The sequence below is a fragment of the Echinococcus granulosus genome (assembly GCF_000524195.1).
Source record: "Echinococcus granulosus chromosome Unknown EG_S00090, whole genome shotgun sequence".
NCBI classification, from domain to species: domain Eukaryota; kingdom Metazoa; phylum Platyhelminthes; class Cestoda; order Cyclophyllidea; family Taeniidae; genus Echinococcus; species Echinococcus granulosus.
The window spans coordinates 254,625-274,576 of NW_020170470.1; the positions used below are offsets into that span (position 1 = coordinate 254,625).

Below are 19,952 nucleotides of genomic sequence, written 5' to 3' on the forward strand. Positions count from 1 at the left end.
GGGCCTTACGATCAAATTAAATTAGTCTTTTCCTATACCTTTGTTATATGATCACTTGATTTGAGCATTCTCCTTTGTAAAATTTATTTAAGGAACACTTTTAGCCTTTTATTTTTGTGTCCAAGCCTCTGTATTGTACAAAAATAGTTACGCAATAATAAGAAGGAGACTCGGTAATATTTGTCTTGCCTCTTTTCTCCCCGCCTAACTTTTCGTTTGGATTGTTAGGCTGCCCGCATGCCATATTGGCTTTGTAATCAGGATGATATAAAATAATTTTCTTCTCAACGCCAGCAGTGAAACGGCGATAGTCGGTTCAAGTGATATCGTTTTAACCACGGCAAAAAAATCACCTGGTCATTGATCAACGGATTATTTGCCTTTCAACAGCTACCTGGCCGTAGTCGCGGTTACCTCAATGGCATCAGTTATTCCACCATCGTTTTACCTCACGCTACATTCTCCCTGTTCACTTACCCCTTCACAAATTTTCAATTCTTCAAATCCGTGCCTTAAATCGGATTGCTCCGGTGCTACTTTAGCTTGTTTGAACCACACCTTCACGCATATTTGTGCTTTTTGACAGTTACAAGGAGTTCTAACTTTACATAAGGTAGTTCGCCATTGTTTTGCACTTTATGTGATTCATTCTACTTTTTTGTTTCAGAAATTTCGATGAAGTTGCCCTTGGCTACCTTATTCGAGCCCTTTGTAGCATCGCCACTGAGGCATGTGAATTCGCAAATTCAAACCGAGTAAGCATTTCTAAAACCTTTACAGAGAAATCGTTGTTTTTCATAGCCTTATTTACCCTTTTACTCGCCCGTTATTACTCTTAACTTAAGCAAAATAAACTGTTACTAGTAAACGGAATCTCGTCCGATTCACCTACTAATCTTTTGTATCTTATATTGTTCATATTTTCGTGAGAGCCTCGAGATATTTTCCTTCAACACAGCTCTCATTGCCCCCTGCTATACCTCAAATCTGCGTCCATTTTGTGGATTCCCTCTTCCCAACTAAATAGTGTATTAGTACTCCTTTCTCATGCACATCAAACGTTTGCTGCGGAAGGGATTGTTGTCAATAATGCCCAAGTCCAGTAAGATTGTAATGAAACCGGCTGTTTATCTCTTACTTCCGTTAAGACCCATGTCTTGTTCTGTTTGAGCTATTGTGGACCTCATTGCTCTGATGGGTACTCATGCGCGTGTTGCTATCGGACGAACAAGGTTAAACACTCTTTCTGTTAAAATCATGCTGTCGAATTTTTGCGGAGCTAATTTAAAATGCACTTTTGCATGCTGGAAAATTGCTCTTTATGGCCGATTCATAGACGGTAATTTGTAACTGATGCTGCAAGTTGTTGAGTCGAGTAATTAACACAAAGTAAACCACTAGCGGTATTGCTTGTACGCTTTAGACTTGGTTACATAAACCATTTGTTTTTTTCCCGGTACCAGAAATATCTCTGCTTCCATTAGCCTGATTAATAATTATCTTAGGCTTAGGTCTTTTAGTTGTATTAATTACATTGCTTTGATTTTAAAGCCTTTGAATTTCACAGGGAATCTTGTTTATTCACAATTTTTCTTTTTAAAAGGAGCGCATTGGGATTTTTTAAGGCCGGCTGCTCATTTGAATAAGTCATAACTGAAAATCGGGATACTTCCTTTGCCACCCTCTGCTGAGATGTGTGGTCGATGAATTTCTTTCTCCTGCCAGAGCGATGTTTGCCAGTTGCTGGCGCAGTGACTTAATTTTAACTTGATTTTCGGAGTCATGTAAGATCCTTTCCCTTTAAGACTTGATTTTTGTGCTTACACATTTGCTCATATTCCCCAGTATACAAACGTTCCACTTATTGTGACTGTTTTATGGGCAGCCATAGACACTGGAAATCGAATATTCTTAGTTGTTTTGGCCTGTTTTTAACTGCAATTATATTTTTTGTTGGATGACCCTTTCTTTTGTCCTTGTGAGCAATGTTTTCCCTCTCTAATACCCCCCAAATATGGACTTTTTCTTAATATGATGCACTGCTACTCAACACAGTGCAAGTTTACGGTTTTCATCGCATAAACATTTCTTAATCAAAGCCATTCTCGTCTGTCTTGGTCCTCAATTTCCTTGTTTGTACTAAGATGCACGAAGTGTAGTAACGCCTTGATGCCCACTTTGAAGGCTCCATTAATCACTTATCAGTCTTTTCTCTGTCATGACTCAGATCCTCACTAACTAAAATCGTCTCCTTGCTTCCGTCACTTTATTCTGTTGCCGAATGTTCGTACATGGCTTATAACTCACTGTTTTGAAACTTTGGAGCGTAAAATCACTTATTTTAATCCACTGTCTGATTGTATTTTCGCTCAAGTTTTCTCCAGGCTGCTAGTTTGTATTTTCTAAGCTTTCCTTTACAAAGTCAGACCTGCATCTGTAGTGAATTCAAAAAACGTTAATAACGAACAAGACCATCTCCTTGTCCGGTCTGATAAGGTTTGTTGAGGAATGCCGATTAAGCATACTGCGCATTAGCGGCAATGCCATCCTACTTTTCGCATGACTAACTTAAGGTTACCTTTTATGCGTGTTCCGGAAGGATCCCAGTCATTTTTCCGTGGTGAAACTGGCTGAAGTTGGTCTGGCGAATCTTCATCGGCTCAATGTCTGGTGGGAGACGATCAACAACCAACTTCTAACGGTGAGTTTTACCTCTAACGCTCTATGTTCGCAAACGCAAAAGAAAAAAAACATGTGTCGCCTTTGTACAATTCTATCGAATCACTTTAGTGATATGCCATGAACTAGGTATTCACGTGTTTATCCCATCTCTATTAACTCGTTTTGTTCAAATTTTGTGCTCAATTCGTTAATCCTCCTATAAATGAATTTGAATCTTTATATTGCCTAAAAATGTAATCATTCTGTTGACAAACTTGCTTTCCCGCTTCATAATCTGTTCCTTGCATTTCTTGCAGCTCATTCGACGTCTATTTAAGACCAAAATAGATACGTGTTCCTTTTAGGACCAATAGCATAACTATTTTGCCCAGACTATTTTGCTCCGTCAGTCCAATAAGCCTGGATGCTGCTCCCACGACGTTCTGTGCCATGTCTCACCACTACTGAAACTTGTTCAATCTTGCCGGTGGTAATAGGGTCGGTACCACGTGCTCGCCCTGGTCCCCCTGCTCCCCCACTGCCCGATCGGTAGCATGAGGCGCAACTACCGCCTGAGACGAGGGGATGGGGATCAAGGGCAGTCGCACATGTGAGCGCGCACCCGAGTAACACCTTGTTAACGGTTGACCAGTGTTTAGTTAGAGCCTCCATATATGAACTAATGTCCTTCAAGTGTGCCTGGGTGTTTTTTTCGTATCCTGTGTCTACGGTTGGTTAATAGGCCCGTTGTCATTTTGTTCTTGTTTTCTGCCAACTGGGATGCAGCTGCTTTGCACTAACCAGATTCTTCGGGTGTTCGTACTTTTACGACAAATAGGCACTTTAGTGAAAAATGGTTATGTTGTCTGTGCCGCATTTCAAATCACTTTATCCTGTTATTTTGCCACTTATTTGGATGCAGTCTTGTTTACTCGAGCCAATCGACGGCGAATAATCATTTCAGATAACCTGTTTACTCAAGTGTTATATACCTATTACTAGACAACTTCACCTCTCTTATCGTTTACGTACTTAGCACTACACTAACAACGGCAAGTCTACGTTTGAATACCTATTTTATTTCATTACGAAAAATATGTTGCGAAAATCCCCCGAGTCTGGCACATGCACGTGAGTTATTTCCCAGCATCGTTCAATTGCCCATTACCACTTGTTACCACTCTTTGCGCTAGTTACATTTTGAATGCCAGATTCGAATTTTGCTGTCTGTTTCATCGTTTCATTCTCTGATCCTCTTTTGAACATATCTTCCAAACTCGATGTGTTGACGCTTCCTCTAAAAGCTTCTTCCATAAAATGTAGCTGGCAACGCGAAGGCGTCCCGATATCGGTGCTGCGAGCCACATATAGCTAGCTATAATGAGCTTGGAATTCACAAACTCCCACTAGCTATAGGCATGGTTTCAAATTTTTTGAAGTCTTAGTCTTTCAGGTCTATCTCACTTTGATTCTCCTAGGAGCTTTGGAACTGTCTCTTGTTTTTTAAAGGGCCTCAGACCAGACGATAATTCTCCACTTTCCCCATTTATTCCGTGTTGTTCCGATTTTAAGTGGAAAGCGGTTTTATTGATAGTGAATGAGCGCATTTTACATTGTCTGTAAATATTCATTTTAATTGAGGTTGTTTTAGGGGACTAATGGATATTTTCGGCTGGCAAAGCAATCGAAGCCGCTTATTAGTGACTTTGAAACTCGCTTGCATTTACCATGGGGTCTATTTAATTCATCTGAGTCGACTGTTCAACTCTGTGGAGTAACCGCTTTTCTTCAGGTGGTTCATCCTAACTAGTTTTTGCTTGCACAGTGAAAATTGAACTAACCTATGTGCCCACGGAGCTTGAATGAAATTCCACTAATTTCATTTCCCATTCTACAAAGTGCGCTTGACTAAGTTGATGTAAGTATAGTGATAAACTCAAATTCCTCACTCATTTTCCAAACTATTTAGGAACTTTTAGCTGCATTTTTTTAGCATTTATGCTAGCTTTTACCACCTACTCGTTTACAAAGACGGGCGCTTGATGAAACATAATGGTATGCCATGCAATAAATTCGAATGGATTTGCGTTTCGGTTTTTGAATTTGTGTCCTATAGCTGTTATTTACTTAAGATTTACGTAACAAATCCCTTTTTACTGTTACCGTAGTTTGCTGATTTCTAATTTGGCGATGCTTCTGAAAGGACTGTTTAGTTAGAAGGAAATAGTTTCCATTTATTGTAATTAAATCTTGAAAACATGCTGTAGGTGTCTAACATTGTGTCCACTGGTTTCAGTATCCATGCTTGTGTTTATCCTCCCAAATTCAAGGATTTAAGATGTTCTTCAATAAGCTAACACCTTTCTCAGCTTCCCCTTTTATTACACATATCAAAATATCCCCAAATTCAATGTTAGAGCACAAATAAAAAGTTTCCACTTTTGGAAGCGTTATTTTATTGTGTGACATTGTTGATGTACTTGCGCATTGCACCCTTGAAGGTGGATGGTAGGGTTTCACCACTTTCCCGGATTGGCCATCACTTTAGTGTTTTATCGCACCATCCATCAGGTCACATTCTAGTTTTGGCGACGTGTGCTCCTTGTTTAACTGACAGTCCGTGAAAGTTTTGTCCATCCGCAGTGCAAACAAAGCTCTGGCTCACTGTGCTACTGACGGTGTGATAACTCTTCTTCATACTTGTTTTCCCGTAGCCTTTCGATAATATGGCGCCGGCTGGATTCTCACTACTCTGTACTTTGTCTGCTCCAGGTGAATTTCCCTTTGTACCCTAATGGAATGACGCTCAAAGCCTAGATAAATACTGCTGTGATGCATTGGGAAAGGTAGCCAAATTTCATAGGTTGATACCATTATCACCGGGAGTGAGGTTGCCTCACTAACACTTGTTTGGTTGCGCAAAATACACACAAGATTATGCCTATTTATCTTCACACTAGAGACAGTTCGCAAACGGATTATGCACTTAAAACCTAATTGGGGAAATTGCACTCCTCATATCCATTTTTGTGTGTTTGAGGAGGTTTTTATTGCCCAAATCGTCCTCAACCATGTCAAAAATTCGGACAGAGTGTTGAGCGATCACACTATAACTCGTGTCGCACATTTCATCCCGATTCAATTGTCTTCCATGACCAGCTTTATTTCCCTCAAGGGACTATTGCCGCTCTACACCCCGCTTGTTGCAACTTTTCTGGAACTTAACTTTGTACGTTTTGTATTCGACTTGAATATTGTCCATTATGCTTCGTTAAGTCAAGTTTGTAATCTAGTGCATCACATAACAATGTTCCTCACACGTATCAATTTTTCCTATCACGTTTTTGTTGATTGGATGTGCTCCTGGTGCAGTCGAACAAATAAGTCTTGCCAGGTCAGATGCGATTTCATATTCTTCTATGAATGACATTACTGATAATTTAATTGTGTGAAAAGGACGAGCAACTGTGTCTTGACTATTTTGTACTTTTAATATTATTAATGTGACATATATTCGTAATGAAAGAAAGTATCTGAGGTGTTGATGGACAAGTGGAGGTGGGGGTCAAAAATCACCATAAATAAAATATTCCTTACCGTAGTATACAGGCTCTCCTAGATTTCATTTACAAGCACTGTTTCGGCTAGTCTTTTGGCATTTCGCCTTCCCACAGATCCGGTGCTTTCCTGCCGGCATAGTCTACGGAACACTTCGTTCATGACAAGCTCCTTGAAACTCTTTCTGAATTGCGCTGACATGGCGCAGTAAAGAATGAAATTCGTCGAGGAGTTAAGCAAAACAAGAAGGTCCAGTAGGTCTCCAATGGGTGCGTAAAAGGTGTAGAGGAAACAGTAGTCTTGGATGGCCACCACGGTAGTTATCACTCCCTGCGGCGTCTCTGTGATGATGAAACTCACCACCACGGCGACCAGCATCACCGTCGTTCGGTGGTTCCCTCTCGACTCGTGTTTTCCCACATCCTTTCCCTCCGTATCCATCGTTTGTTCGCTCATTAATGTCTTCTTTGGTCCCGAGGGTCCGTGCTTCAACTTCAGATATCTGCGCCTCGCCTTTTCCATGGCTGCCAGAATGAGCCCAGTGAAGAAAGCAATGAGTAGGCTGGAGGCTAGCTTGCTGAAGCACCCGTAGATGACGAAGTTGGCTCGGTCCACATAGTCAAGGCCCTCACGCACTGCGAACCAGTAGTAGTCTTTTGTGACGTTCTTTGGTACTATTGGAGGCGCCAGTTTGCCCACAACCAGGGTAGAAATACCAAGTACGAACATTGCGAAGCTGAGAACCGCCGCCACAGCAACAGTTTGCTTGATGTGCTTGTAAGACACCTGACACTGCGGACGATAGAGCACCCAACAGCGAAATGCAGCTAGCATCACAGTCATAATTGTTGAGAATATGTGTGCTCCTATTGCGGTGAAGTTTGTCAAGAGCACGAAGTAGATACCACCACGACCATGTGGTATAGTAATGGGATCTGGACTAGTGATGAAATGCAGGTAAACGTCTTTAGCTACGTACGCGATCATCGTCACCGAATCGGCAATGGCGATTGATGTGAGAAGAAGGTTTGTGGGACTGCGCATATGATTGTGGGTTAGAATGACTGCATTGAGTGTGTTCGTGAAGATACCGAAAAAACATATACCTAGGGAGAGGTAGGCATGGATTGTCTTATAATGCAGGTCGAAGGCCTCGAGTCCTGGATATCGGGTGCAGTTTGAGAGGTCGGGTTCAGGAGGCAGATTGAGCGCGCCGTTCGTCATGCCTTTTGCTTCTGACTGTGATCGCAACGTCACTGTTAATCTCGGTACTAAGCTATCGCTCTGATTGGCTGGTCTCTTCCTTCCCCATCCATTGGCCCGCTGTCCCTTAGCAAGTCTGGGTGCTTGTGGTCGTAATCCATTTTGCTGTTGAAAAATGCGAAAATCAATTATTTATTTCACTATAGAATTATATGTGTGTAAATTTATCGCACGTGAGAAGATGGATGTTTTATCTTGGAAACTTAAACCAGCATTTTGCTATGATTTCGACAATGGTGACTTGATTCTAAACAAAACTTAGAACGTGAGGCAAGCCACAGTCGCCTATCGTACCACCTTTGCTACTTTGCTTACTGCCGTTTTCTACAAAGGATAAATCTTGCTCATACTTATACTACCAACTTGAATAGGCACCAGGTTGCCTGTCTTTTCCACAAACCCTTTTTCATTTTACATCACTTCTTATTGTAAATTTCCTAATTTTACGAAATTGCGTACATACAACAAGTGTATCGTATGACCATTCTGTTGCTTATTCTCCACATTAGATTTAAAAGTGCTTGGTTTTTCTTCCTTGATGCCCAGCTTGCCATCAGCATCTCTTTTTCTTGAACTGACGCTCACGTGTTGTGCGATGGCATTACTAATATTGATGCACCTCTTGGGAATATACTATTTTCCACTTGCGAGATGACAATGTCACATAGAATAGGATTTTTATATGAGTCCCGTTTAGCATGACTTTGGGTACTTTATTCAATGTTAATAAGTGGCAGAACTGTGTCGTACGGCTAGTAGTGGTAGGCAAATATATGTTTTGAACTCTGTTACTTTATGCAGTATTTTTAATGTCTGCTGCTGTGCACTAGAGGTAGCTTTTTTTGGTATACCTTCAAAAAAGTGCAATAATTACTTTTCATATATTTTCTCATAAATGACTAAAAATCACTTGTGATATGTTTTCGAAACTGCATTATGTAATGTTGGTTGGAGAAAGAATTCCCGGAGGTGGAAACCGTGGACCTTTCTCCTAGAACAGGTTTACTTGATTCGAATTCACGAAACAATATTTCCATGCATTTTTGCGATCAAATCCTTTGGTAGTATTTGCTGGGTACTGCACATGTAGGTTTATAGAGTTTAATGTGTGTTTGTGAATGAAATACCTTTCGCTTGCAATGCGAAATTCGATTTCGAGAAAGCTGTCGGGCATTTTCGTGAGTACCTTGTAAAAAACTCCTCACTTTTAAATCTGGGCTTGAAAATGGAACAATTACTTTGATCTTTTTCTCATTATTTACGTGTCCTCTCGTTCGAGTTCTACATTCTCCTGAGTGTAGACTTGAAAGTAAATAGCTGCTCAGCTTGGTGCAATCGACGCCACCCCTCCATTTCTTTCTAGCTAGTCGTGTTTTTCGGGATTTTAACTCTAGGATTTTTGAGCCCTAAGCTTTGGTCGAAAATGCTTATTTCAAAGACTCGATGTATTGTGGAGTACTCTCTTGATTGCACGTATGGCAGTCAATTTATGTTGTTTTGTCTTTCTTGTTATATGCACCTGTTGATTCGCTCTGGTTTTTATGTCATCTTTCGGCTCCCTCCCGCTTTATCTTAACGGCGATTGACAGCTGCCGCCATCTATCTGCTAACTGTATCACTTACTCCTTTCCGATGCGTGCACCCGTGCCTACGTGTATGCGTATCGTGGTTTTAGTGGATGCAGGTGGACCTTTCGCGCAGAGGAAATTTGGCAGATTCATTTTGTTTGCTTTTTTTTCATTATAATTCATCTCAATACTGTGATAAATGTTCCTTGGTTTCTCTCCCTTGATCAAACCAACAGCTGCGCTTAGAAGTTTGCATAAGCAAACTCGATTGAACTTGTTATCATTTATCTATATCATGTCAACTTGGCTGCCAGATATGAATACCTCAATTTCGGCTGTTGATTATTCTTTGACACTGGTATATCCTTCTTCTCTTCTCACAGATGTGTAAAGTTGCCCACACCGAGTTGCGAAAACTCGCAGTGGACGCTATCATTCTGCTTATCAAAAGGGTCATTATTGTCACAACACCGACGTCGAATTTCTGGAATAACGCGGTAGGTCTCTGTGGGTATCTCCTTCACAAACATATTAGTGGCCATTGTATCCTCAACGTCACCCCTTCATCATTACGAAATCGAGCACAAACAAGATATTTCGCATGGATTATGGCCATCATTCGTTGCTTTCATTCTACAACATTGCATCTACCTCTTGTTATTTGTTATTAGTCTTGCAATGTTTTGTTAAAATCCTCATGGTATTGTTTCATTTTAGGAATTGACTCAACTCGTTTTGGAACCCCTGACACAGCTGACGGACATTAATTTCGACGATGTTCAGGAGAAGCAGTTGCAATGCGTTCAGTACCTCCTCAATTGCTATGGTGATGAGATTAATGGAGGCTGGCTTCGATTCATCAATATTATCGGATCAATCAGTCAATCAGATAGGTAGGCTTTGATTGTCAATTGCTTTTATTTTTTCTCGATGCGGTAAATATCATCTGTTGCGTTTACACCCATCTTACACACGCCGCACCCAAGCAAAACTTGATGCAGCAGTTGAAATGGCCTAGTAGAAATTTTATCACGAAGAGCTTTTGGTTTCTCCTTAGCAGTTGTGCAGATAAGCCCTCTCTTCATTAAGCAGCTGTAACCTTTCCATTTTAGTGTTGACACCTTTTGAAATCTTATTTACACTGCTTTTTGGCATTCCAATTGCACTTAATTCGTGAAAGATTGGTTTTGATATTTTCCCTACATAATGTGCGACCTAATGTCCGCAATTATGATTTCGATGTGCTCCTGAGAGTCGAGAGCGCAAATCCAGAATCGGTTATTGCTATTGTTAATTTGTTTTGTGAAATATGATCTAACTTTTTTCATTTCAGTGACAAGCATATTCGCTCAGCATTTCAGTGTTTTCAACTCGTTGTGACAGACTATCTGCCTACACTGGGTCTGGATTGCTACCCAGCGTGCGTGGACACTGCAGCCAAGTTTGGTCACCAAGAGCACGATCTGAACATTGCGTTAGCAGCTGTTGGCTCACTGGTATGTGCTAGCTATAGCGACTATCCGTTCTTTTTAATGGAGCGCAAGGTAACGCTAGCCGGAGTGGTCTCAAACATCAATACACACGTTTTTCTCACTACTGCATGTAGCCTTCGATGTATCGACTTACCTCGGTTAGCAACAACTAGGACGACCTGAATACAGTTCAATTCTATTAAGTATTTGTCTGCATTTCATGGTGATGGAATCCTCTCTGATAGAAAGAAATCTGACACCCTTCTTTTGTAAATTTGTCTCATCATCAAGATGTGATGCACTCTGCCATGGTTGTATTTTTTTCGATGATATCGGAATTTTAGAGCAGTTAAAGGACAGTCTCACGCCATTTCGCTCCCTATTCCACCTGGGTGCGCTATTGTTCCGGCTATGTAAAGTGCGTCTGCAAAAATCGTTTTGTAGTCAAAATCGATTCTGGTGCTGTTTGGATTTCATTTTGCTAGTCAATGGGTTTTATTATTATTTTCAAAAGGGGATGTGCAATTTGGATTGGAAAGTTTATTCAATTCCGCCTGTCGTCCGCGACAGCTGGTGTGGAACTCATGGAGTGCGCAGTTTGGTGATGTCCGCGACTTTTTCCACTGACATGCGCAAGCATGCCATGTGGTCGCACAAACATACTGACCCTAAAAATCAGGTTATCTATTTTCAACCCTTTGTTAAAATGGACTACTCTCTGATCACCTCCTTTTCAAAAGATTTTCTTATTACATCCTTAAAGTAGCGCCAGCATATATTTCCTCTATTTTTGTGATTACTGAATGTACTGGTGAGAACTCGATTCCTTGCATCTCTGGGGTTTTAATTTATGTACAATTAATATTAATCAAACCTTGAAAATAGTCTTCCCCCGTTTTAGCGGTTTTACGCTATTTTCCTGACAACTGTTAAATTGCTTTTTGAAATTGTGATTTGTTAATCATGTTGGTTTCTTGACATTGTACAGAGCTGGTACCTGACCCTCACACAAAGGGAAAAGGCGAATGGACCAGTTGATGTAAATTATCGATGGGTTCGTTTCTGAACTGCTCCCACTTAACATATAGATGCGTGCTGTTCCCTTCCTCCTGTCACTGGGTGTGATTGAAATATATTTACCTCGTTAAGTGCACAACTTTTACCAAACTGCTGTGGCTTATGCAGTCATTCGTTTAGCAAATAGTAGACCCCATTATGGCTTCTCCAAAAGCTGACGTATTGCTAGCATCACTTAGAAGTATTAATGTTACTTTACTGATGTGAACAGCTCATGGTAAAGTACCCCTTGAGGTTTTAATCCATAAACTTTATTTGCAGAATAATCTTCACAGACGAGTCTAGTTTGATTGGCTGCTTGGATATTGGAAAACTTACCGAGTCAGTTGAACGCACAGCTTAAACTATCACTTCTCACACATTGCCACAAAAGCCATGCAGAAGTTCCGTCCAATCGTAATAGAAAATTAGGACTTGCTTTTTTTCTATTTTCAACCGTTTAAAGGTTCAGAAACCAATGATGCGTTTTGTTGTAGGACCTCACCTCTGGTGATTCTATTGGCTCTTTTATCGTCGAACATTCATTAGCTTTTTTTTCAAATTAACCTGCAATGAATTCTGATTATCAGTGATAAACCATACTTTTCGTACTTTTGTTGGAATACAAAGGAATACCTTATAGCAATTTTGGGATGTATTAATTTCATAATATCTGTCCGATGTAAATCTTGATACATGAGGATGGCAACGATTTTTGATCCGTATCACTTTCAGGTCCTGTGACTTGTGAACTCTTGACAATTATTCTAAGGCAATTTTCGTCTTTATCTACTAGGAAGCTAGAATGGTTCTAACGTTTATTGTGATACTTTCTGAGTACCAATTATATTCTAACTACTTATCAAATTGCGTCATTTTCGCTATTAACCTGTTTCGGAGGCGTCGAAAACGAGACCGGGTATAACTAGGGGGCTGTTAAAAATACGATTCTAGCCTACGTGCAACTGCATTTCTGTTTTACGCTGTAGTTGCCATATTTTGCAAAGCTTTTGTCTAATACACCGACCATTCTACTAGTTGAAGCCGATTACAGAGGATACAAATTGTATGCTAATCATGACTTGATTGATACCGTTTACTGTTTGAATTTGTGCATGAATTGATTCCAATTTGAGGGCTAGAATTGAGATCCGTTGTTGCCCCATGTAAGAGGCCTCTAACCAACTTCGACGTCGCCTGAACATTGTAAGGAAGCACCCTTTATGCAAAGATAGAGACTGTTGCTTTCGTCTATTGGAAACGTATGATTTTCTTCGATGAAATGAACGTTAGGAATTTCTCTGCAATAAGTTTATTAAGTGCTATGCAGTCTAATTTCCCGCCATTTGGGGAAATTTCTTGCCTAAATAAATTTGTGCACTAACTGGCGACACTACTACCTACATCTCGCATTGACCTTGATCGTCTATCCAGTCCCATCTTATTTGCACGTGGTAAAAACCGCTTTTCCTATTTTCCCTATTATAATATCGATAGTCACTCTAATTTGGTCACATCAGTTTAAGGTGTCGGAAGCCATAGTATTTGTCGTGACTTGATTTTCTTTTTTTCCGTTTTCGATGTTTCCCTGACTTTTCTCCTGATTTTTGGGTTGTGCTATTCTTTAGGAAGCACGAGTACCAGTTCTTCAGAGGACACCTAATCAAATGGCTCTAATATCATTTGATTTACGTTTGGGGGTGTTTTTTATTCTACGACCCTCTAAATAGTTAAATCACTAACTACTACGATTAGATTGCGCCTGTATTGGTTACTCAAAGAATAGATCGGACTCGTCTTGTGCTTTCATCTTCACTCTTGCAGGATGTGGTGAGCCCTAGCTCAATAAATCAAAAATACTCAGAGCTTGAGACGTTGGATGGAGAGGCCTTTAATTTCCATTCTGAGTAAACACAGGAATGTCGCTCGATCTGAATTCATGTTACGTTTGCATTGTATATAAATATTTCGCAGTCTCAAAAAATAGTAATTTATGCTTACTTATGCAGTTTATTAGCTCTTATCTATGTGCACTATCTGCAATTGCGAGTCAAATTTTTCGTCACATTTTAAATTCAGATTTCTCTTATCATTCTGACCAATCCAAAGGCACCACGCACTCTCATAATGATATCTTCTTCTGATCAGTCCATATTGTTTAGGAAGAAAAATGACAAATTTGCTAATTTTGAGGAAATTTGTCAAATTTCTACTTTTCTTGCTATTTTCGACCTATATAGCGTACCATATGGGGCAAGAGGAGGTAGTAAGTTTTCGCAACAGTATTTCATATTCTAAACTCTGTTTTTAAGGCTAATAACCACTCAATCAACTTTAAAAGTTTAGTCCTTCCAGGATACACTTGATTAGAATCAGAATCATATATTTTTTGGAAGAGGTACACTGCTTATGAAATGCATTGGTTATGTTTTCTGCATGGATCGAATAACCACATCCATGGTATCTTTGTGGGACGCATCTGGCAAAAGTAAAGCTTGATTATTACTCTAGCTGATTACTGAATAAATCCACAACAAAATTTCACAACGTCTTTACTTCTGTGGTATTTCAGTCCTTACTTTTTCACAGGCACAAAACAGCTGCTAATGTGAAGCCAAATGTCAGTGGTGCTACTTTCACTAGTATCTAGGCGGTTGCCAAATTGTAAATTGCTTGTATGTTTCTAATTTTGTTCACTAATGTTATTCCTAACAGGCTCTCCGATTGTCAGCCTTTTTGAAGGTTCATAATACATTATTATTAAAATTGTTTTTGAGATAGAATCGGGCTTGCGGATGATAAAAAGCCTACAAAAATATGTTGGTACTTTTTATCGGGGCTTTTTATTCATATTTGGTCGCCATAACACACGTCCTCATTTGAAGATAGGTTTTAATATTTCAATTCCATGAACTTGGTTTTATTAGTTTCGGTAATCTTCCTTCAAACTGGCAGTCGATTGATTTGAGTCTTGAGACCTGATGGTAGCACTGATAAGCTTATTTCATTCATCTTATTGAAAACACAAATGTTTTAATTTGCAAAACTTTTTCGAGAGTGTGAAGGAAATCTATTATCAAAATTCTTCGACTTCAGGCGTTCGCACGCTTTTGTGCATCTTTCGGCAGCATCACCTACCTCTATCCCTTGTTCTTTTTACTAGTCAATCGGAACGACTAATGGTAGTCAATGGAATCTATTGAATTGGATCCTTTTTACGCCGACAATGGGCTTCAGCCATGCAAAATAAATATTGTTATTTAATGAGAAGGGTCATTTGGTAATAAAAGTCCTGTTATCAGGCTTTCGTGCTTTGTATATCTTTTATCGCACTAGTGGCGTTACTACTTTGTCTCTTATGTATGGTTCCTTTGGAAACTAATTCTTGAGTGGTTAGCGTGATCACTACTGGAAAATATTAAGATTTCTCTAATATACTCAAAAAGTGTACTGATGTCTCACGTTCCTCGGTATTGTTGCGATATCCTGATGCAACTAGCGTTTCATCTTACGCTGCCATTAGCGAAAAACTTATATTTGTATGATGGCTTTAACACTCCGTAATTTTGTAAATTGCTGAGTTATTTTTGACTAAAGGCTTTTTTGACCTATCAGATCATGAAATAGAAAGAAGTCGCCTGAGAATAACCTGAAGATGCCCCTTCAGGTTTGGGGAAAAGTGCTGACAAATGTTGCAAAGGGATTAAGAGCGATTAGAAACTCAAATTCACTGTTTTGGCGTGCTGGTCGCAAGGATTACCCTTGTCGCGTCCGCTTCAACTTCGTGAAATTGAGGCACCGCTTAGTCGCCAGCGCCCAACTACTGATTGTGCTATGGCATTGTTCCGTGGTCGAGGAAATGCATTGTTTTCTATTAGAGATTTCATCTAGTTCTGTCTTTTTTTACCTTTTGTCGTGACCGAATAGTTTTATATTTGACTTTGTGAGTAAATGTTAATTATCGGTAAAATTGTCCATTTAGAGCCTCGCTAAAACGATTGCTCTCATTTTTTTCTTTCCTTTTGCTCGACGCCTTAGTGATGCTAAATCAGTTTTCATGAATCAATTTATGGCACAGAATTTCGGCGATTTTGCATAACAACCTCATAGGTACGAATACTAAGAGACCAACCAAAAGTTTAGTTGTACGACCTTTAAATGCAGTTAGCGTGACTGGGAAGGGACTTTAACCTTACATGCACTTTGGCCTACGTAACATTGTGTCAACATTCTAGTCTGGTAACTATGCTTTAAGTGTCGAATTGATTCTTTCTAAGTGGGATCATTGTCCTCCCGCTACTTTCCAAATCATCTGTTTGTATTTATTCTTATGGCATTTATATAGCACTTCATCAAACGCATAATCCTTTTCTCACTACCTAATGGTTTCGTCTTATAAATATCATCTTGAACCATTCGATTACAATTTCTATAGTTTGATCCGATACAAAATTTCTCATCGCTTTCTATGCTTTAATAAAACAAACCGTTTTATTAGATATTGTTTTTTTGCATCGCTAAGGTTTCCGACTGCTTTTTAACCTTTGCTTTGTCAAAGTCTCGGAGAAAATTTTCTGATAGCATCACTGTCACTAGTTTATTTTTAATCAGGCCATCTTTCAATGACTCCCTCCAGGTTTTATGCTAGCCATACTCCCCACTCGCATTCCTAATCCAAGAACACTTCTTATTTTACTAACTCATGAGATTTTTACCACCAAGCAAGCGTGACAAGTATAAACTGAGGATTTTTAATAGTGTTCTTTCATTTTTGACCAATGCACTTTCTCCTCTGTGTATGTGCGGTCGTGAATTGCAGCTTCATTTGACGGACTTTCTGTTCCAACGCGAACGCTCGACTCCGGAGGAAGCGAGACAGATCGAACCATTGTGGGTGACGGTCTTCCGTCACTTCTCCACCCTCGTGCGCGACCGAAGGCCTGCAATGCGAAAGTCGGCCAGTCAGACCCTCTTCAACGCCATTGAATGTCACAGTGCCCAATTCGTTCAGGACACGTGGTTTGAACTCCTCTGGACGGTAAACGCCCCTTCTCTTCCCGCAGTGCTCGCTCCAGTTACCAGTTTCGTGCTCTTGCCTGTGTCCAAGGCCTTTTTTTAACGATAACGTTCTCTTTTTTATGACCGTGTCACCCCATAGAGTAATAAATATTGACGTTAGTTTTCATGTCTTTCTACAATAAGCGTTAAACTCAATCATTTCTTATCTCTTTTTGATCTACGCCATTTCAAAAGCTTCTAATAGACAGTTTTTCTCAAGAAATCCAGCAATAATTATAAATATTGAATGGTCTTTCGTTTTTCTGAAGATCATTTTAGTATTCTCATAACAACTTCGTTTTGCATCTACTTTCAGGGGCTATTTTCGTTTCGACTACATTTTATCTGCCTCCTTTCAAGTGTCCCCTGCTTTTCTAGCCTCTAAACCCTTTTTTACTGCACACCCGGTTTCTAAAGACTTGCAGCATTTACTATCATGGTTTTTGTGGATTCATCCTTATCTTGGTGGGATAAGTCCGACCTCACTGCGGGTACTAACTTATATACATAATGTGTCAGTATTAAGTTCATTTTCGGACATTATTCCTTCCTCTGCCATCCTTAGAATGATTCTCGTTTATCCTGTAAAATATTCTCCACAAATGCTCTCTCCATAACTACTGCAATAATCCCTGTAACTACTGCTAGAGATAGGCATAGAACTAATTGAAATTTTAATATTCAGAGTTTGTTAAAATGGAAGCATTTCAACTCATCCTGGCGGCTTGTATGCGGTGCGTTGTAGGTTTTCTTTCCGCTACTCTCGGACGTGCAGGATCACTGTGCAAACGCACCGATGGAGCGGGAGGGCCGCAGCGGCAACCTCCTCGTGCACCACTCTCGCGACACCGCGGCAAAGCAGTGGGCCGAGACCGTGGTGTTAACCCTTTCCGGCGTCGCGCGCTGCTTCGTTTCCAAGCAGTCACAGCTCGTCTCTCTTAGTGAGTGCATCCACTTGCCGTCAATAAACACCCCACCTCTCCTTATTGAGATTCGAATCATAATGGGTCCGTAGGAATGTTTTGTGTCCCTATGAAGCCCAATCATGGGCGAGGAGAGTCAGAGCCGCAGAGAAAGTAACGTCGTTCTCTCGGGTAGTCCCCAAGTACGCTTGAGGAACATTAGCTCACGCACCGAGTGTATAGCCAGGCATTGGTCATTGGTGAGGGGTTGGTAACGCATTACTCAGATGGGTGCTCACGCGTCTGATTGGTTTTCTTGACTTATTGATAGCACTGTGTCAGCCATTAACGTACGGACTGCTGCTTTAGCTCGCAAAGGTCGACTTTTTTCTACATTAATACTTTTAATCGGAATGCTAATGCTGGCATCCTTCGTACATTATTATCGGCACAATTGAAGCGGCTTCCAAAATATAACAGATTGGTTGAATATCTTCATTACCTATCCAGATTTATGGTTTAGTACCAAACCAGTCAATGATAGGCCATCAGTTCAAAATGTTGCTCAGGTCAGTCCCATGCACCACATCACTCGTTTGAGCAAAATTTGAAAAAACGTAATTGATACAGCTCATGAACCACATACTTGAGGTGTTTTGGTAAAACCATGTATCATCAATTTCCTCTCTCTCGCTCCCTCTATCCTCATGGTATGATCCTCTGAAATTCCTGATTGACCTTCCATTCTTCCATTTCGACGCAAATTTACTGTAGCTCAATTATCTACCTTACACTTCTTTTACAGCACTAATTTCCTTCCACTTTGAAGTGTATTTTTGGTTCGTTTATCGGATCTCTGGTGATTTGAGCTTTTTAACACAATTGTCGAGACGTCCGAAATTTCATTGATCCAAAGCGTGGGCGCTTGGTGGTTAATATGATCATGCCTATTCGCCGACCGGCTCTCGTCTTTGCACCCAGCACTCGCTCGTTCCCTTCTCCTTCAGCCGTTTGCCAAATAAGACCATTTCTTTTGCATTCTTCTCTCTTTCGGCATAGCTAATCTCGCTTTATCACTGTTAGAAATTTTTCCCTCTATTTTTAGTGGTTCAATTTTCGGGATATCGCTCCCGTAACTATTTGCAGTCATTGCTGTGAAAAAATTAAGAGTACAAGCATATCTGATTTTACTGTGGCAATGCCAGCATAGTCAAAAAGCACAGGAATAAAATTTTTACTGAGTCCGATAATCAAGCGGTTTACCATCACTTCACTGTTTTTCAGAGCTTCGGTCTTTGAGCTCAAGACTGTGACAAGTAGGATTCTAGAAATGGCAGTTTTTTGGTTCACCGTGCCTTTCTGTAATTAAGAGAAGCAAGATTTCACTTAGCTGGATGTTTTTTAGCTTTAATTCGAGGCTTTTGAGTTTAGAAAAATGGTCTTTATGAAAGCGGGGGAAGTTTCATTGTTCTATAGTTCGGAATTTCTCCAAAAATGTGAAGTTATTGCTTTGCTCATTAGGTCGTGCGGAAATCCACTAATTCTGTTCCAGAATAAAAATAGCGCCATTTTATCGGTGTGCTCCGAAATGAACCTTGTCAACGGTAAAGGTCACCTCACTCCATGTTAGTCCAAAGCCGCACACTCGGTAGAACTACTGTTCTCGTATGATCTACTCGCTGAGGCTATTTTACATTATTAGTCCATGCTTCACCTAGTGTCGTGTAAAGTAGATTATTATATTAGTTCTGTGCGAAGCGACGAGTTCCAATGAGCAATTCCAAATCTATTTTTATTCTATATAGATAACTACGTCACTGTTTTGCATATTCCTGCAGCAATTCCTTAGGAAGCAGTGTAACAGCTCGTAAATGGTGTGACACCCTAAGACTTTGTATATATTTTGCGCAATCGGGTGCATATGCCCATCACAAAATTGACTGGTTCAGCTATTCTTAGTGTCTTGCACTCATCGCCTCCCGCAATCTTCAGCATTGAACTATAAAGCTAATGGTTAAGATGTACTTAAATTGTTAGCCACTCTCTGCTTGCATGCATAGATTTGAGAACACGAAAAATGATATATGGGCTTTGATAGAAACACTTTCCTGTATGTGCGCTCAATCTCTGTTTACTGGACGCAAAGCTAATTTTAGAGTTTAACGTGAGAATCGGAGGTCTGTTTATCTGAATTACTTATAAAGAATCGAATTCCAAAAAGTTAAGCTTAAAGCATTTTGAACAACGGAAAATCACCAATTTTGTTGGCATCAGGGTTTTTCTCTCATCGTTAAGGTTAAATGAGAAGTTGTTTTCTTAAAAGGGGCCCTCACAAATGCGTTAAATGAGCAAACAGCTTAGGTGTTATTTGATCTGGTTCAAGTTAACCCCAATGCTGCTGCTTGAATGTGAGC

The 19,952-nt window shown here is 40.1% G+C and overlaps 3 protein-coding genes across 3 annotated transcripts in view; 2 read left to right on the forward strand and 1 right to left on the reverse strand. All coding sequences in view use genetic code 11, as the record gives it.

Annotated features, from left to right (window-relative positions):
- EGR_07919 (hypothetical protein) overlaps window positions 1-5,478 on the forward strand; it is a gene marked incomplete at both ends in the record, with an annotated part of 21,360 nt that extends 15,882 nt beyond the window's left edge. The window contains 4 exons of the mRNA XM_024497168.1: window positions 668-755; window positions 2,600-2,701; window positions 3,159-3,271; window positions 5,376-5,478. Coding sequence (XP_024348438.1) covers window positions 668-755; window positions 2,600-2,701; window positions 3,159-3,271; window positions 5,376-5,478 — 406 coding nt within the window. The remainder of the gene's footprint in view (window positions 1-667; window positions 756-2,599; window positions 2,702-3,158; window positions 3,272-5,375) is intronic.
- Window positions 5,479-6,276: 798 nt separating this feature from the next.
- Window positions 6,277-7,443, reverse strand: EGR_07920 (neuropeptide F-like receptor; the record flags this gene model as incomplete). Its single annotated transcript, XM_024497169.1, has 1 exon — window positions 6,277-7,443. The coding sequence occupies one exon, from the start codon at window positions 7,441-7,443 to the stop codon at window positions 6,277-6,279; it is 1,167 nt and encodes a 388-aa protein (XP_024348439.1).
- A 1,178-nt stretch (window positions 7,444-8,621) lies between these two features.
- Window positions 8,622-19,952, forward strand: part of EGR_07921 (hypothetical protein) — a gene marked incomplete at both ends in the record, with an annotated part of 24,005 nt that continues 12,674 nt past the window's right edge. The window contains 6 exons of the mRNA XM_024497170.1: window positions 8,622-8,660; window positions 9,434-9,547; window positions 9,768-9,943; window positions 10,384-10,680; window positions 16,337-16,616; window positions 17,382-17,577. Coding sequence (XP_024348440.1) covers window positions 8,622-8,660; window positions 9,434-9,547; window positions 9,768-9,943; window positions 10,384-10,680; window positions 16,337-16,616; window positions 17,382-17,577 — 1,102 coding nt within the window. The remainder of the gene's footprint in view (window positions 8,661-9,433; window positions 9,548-9,767; window positions 9,944-10,383; window positions 10,681-16,336; window positions 16,617-17,381; window positions 17,578-19,952) is intronic.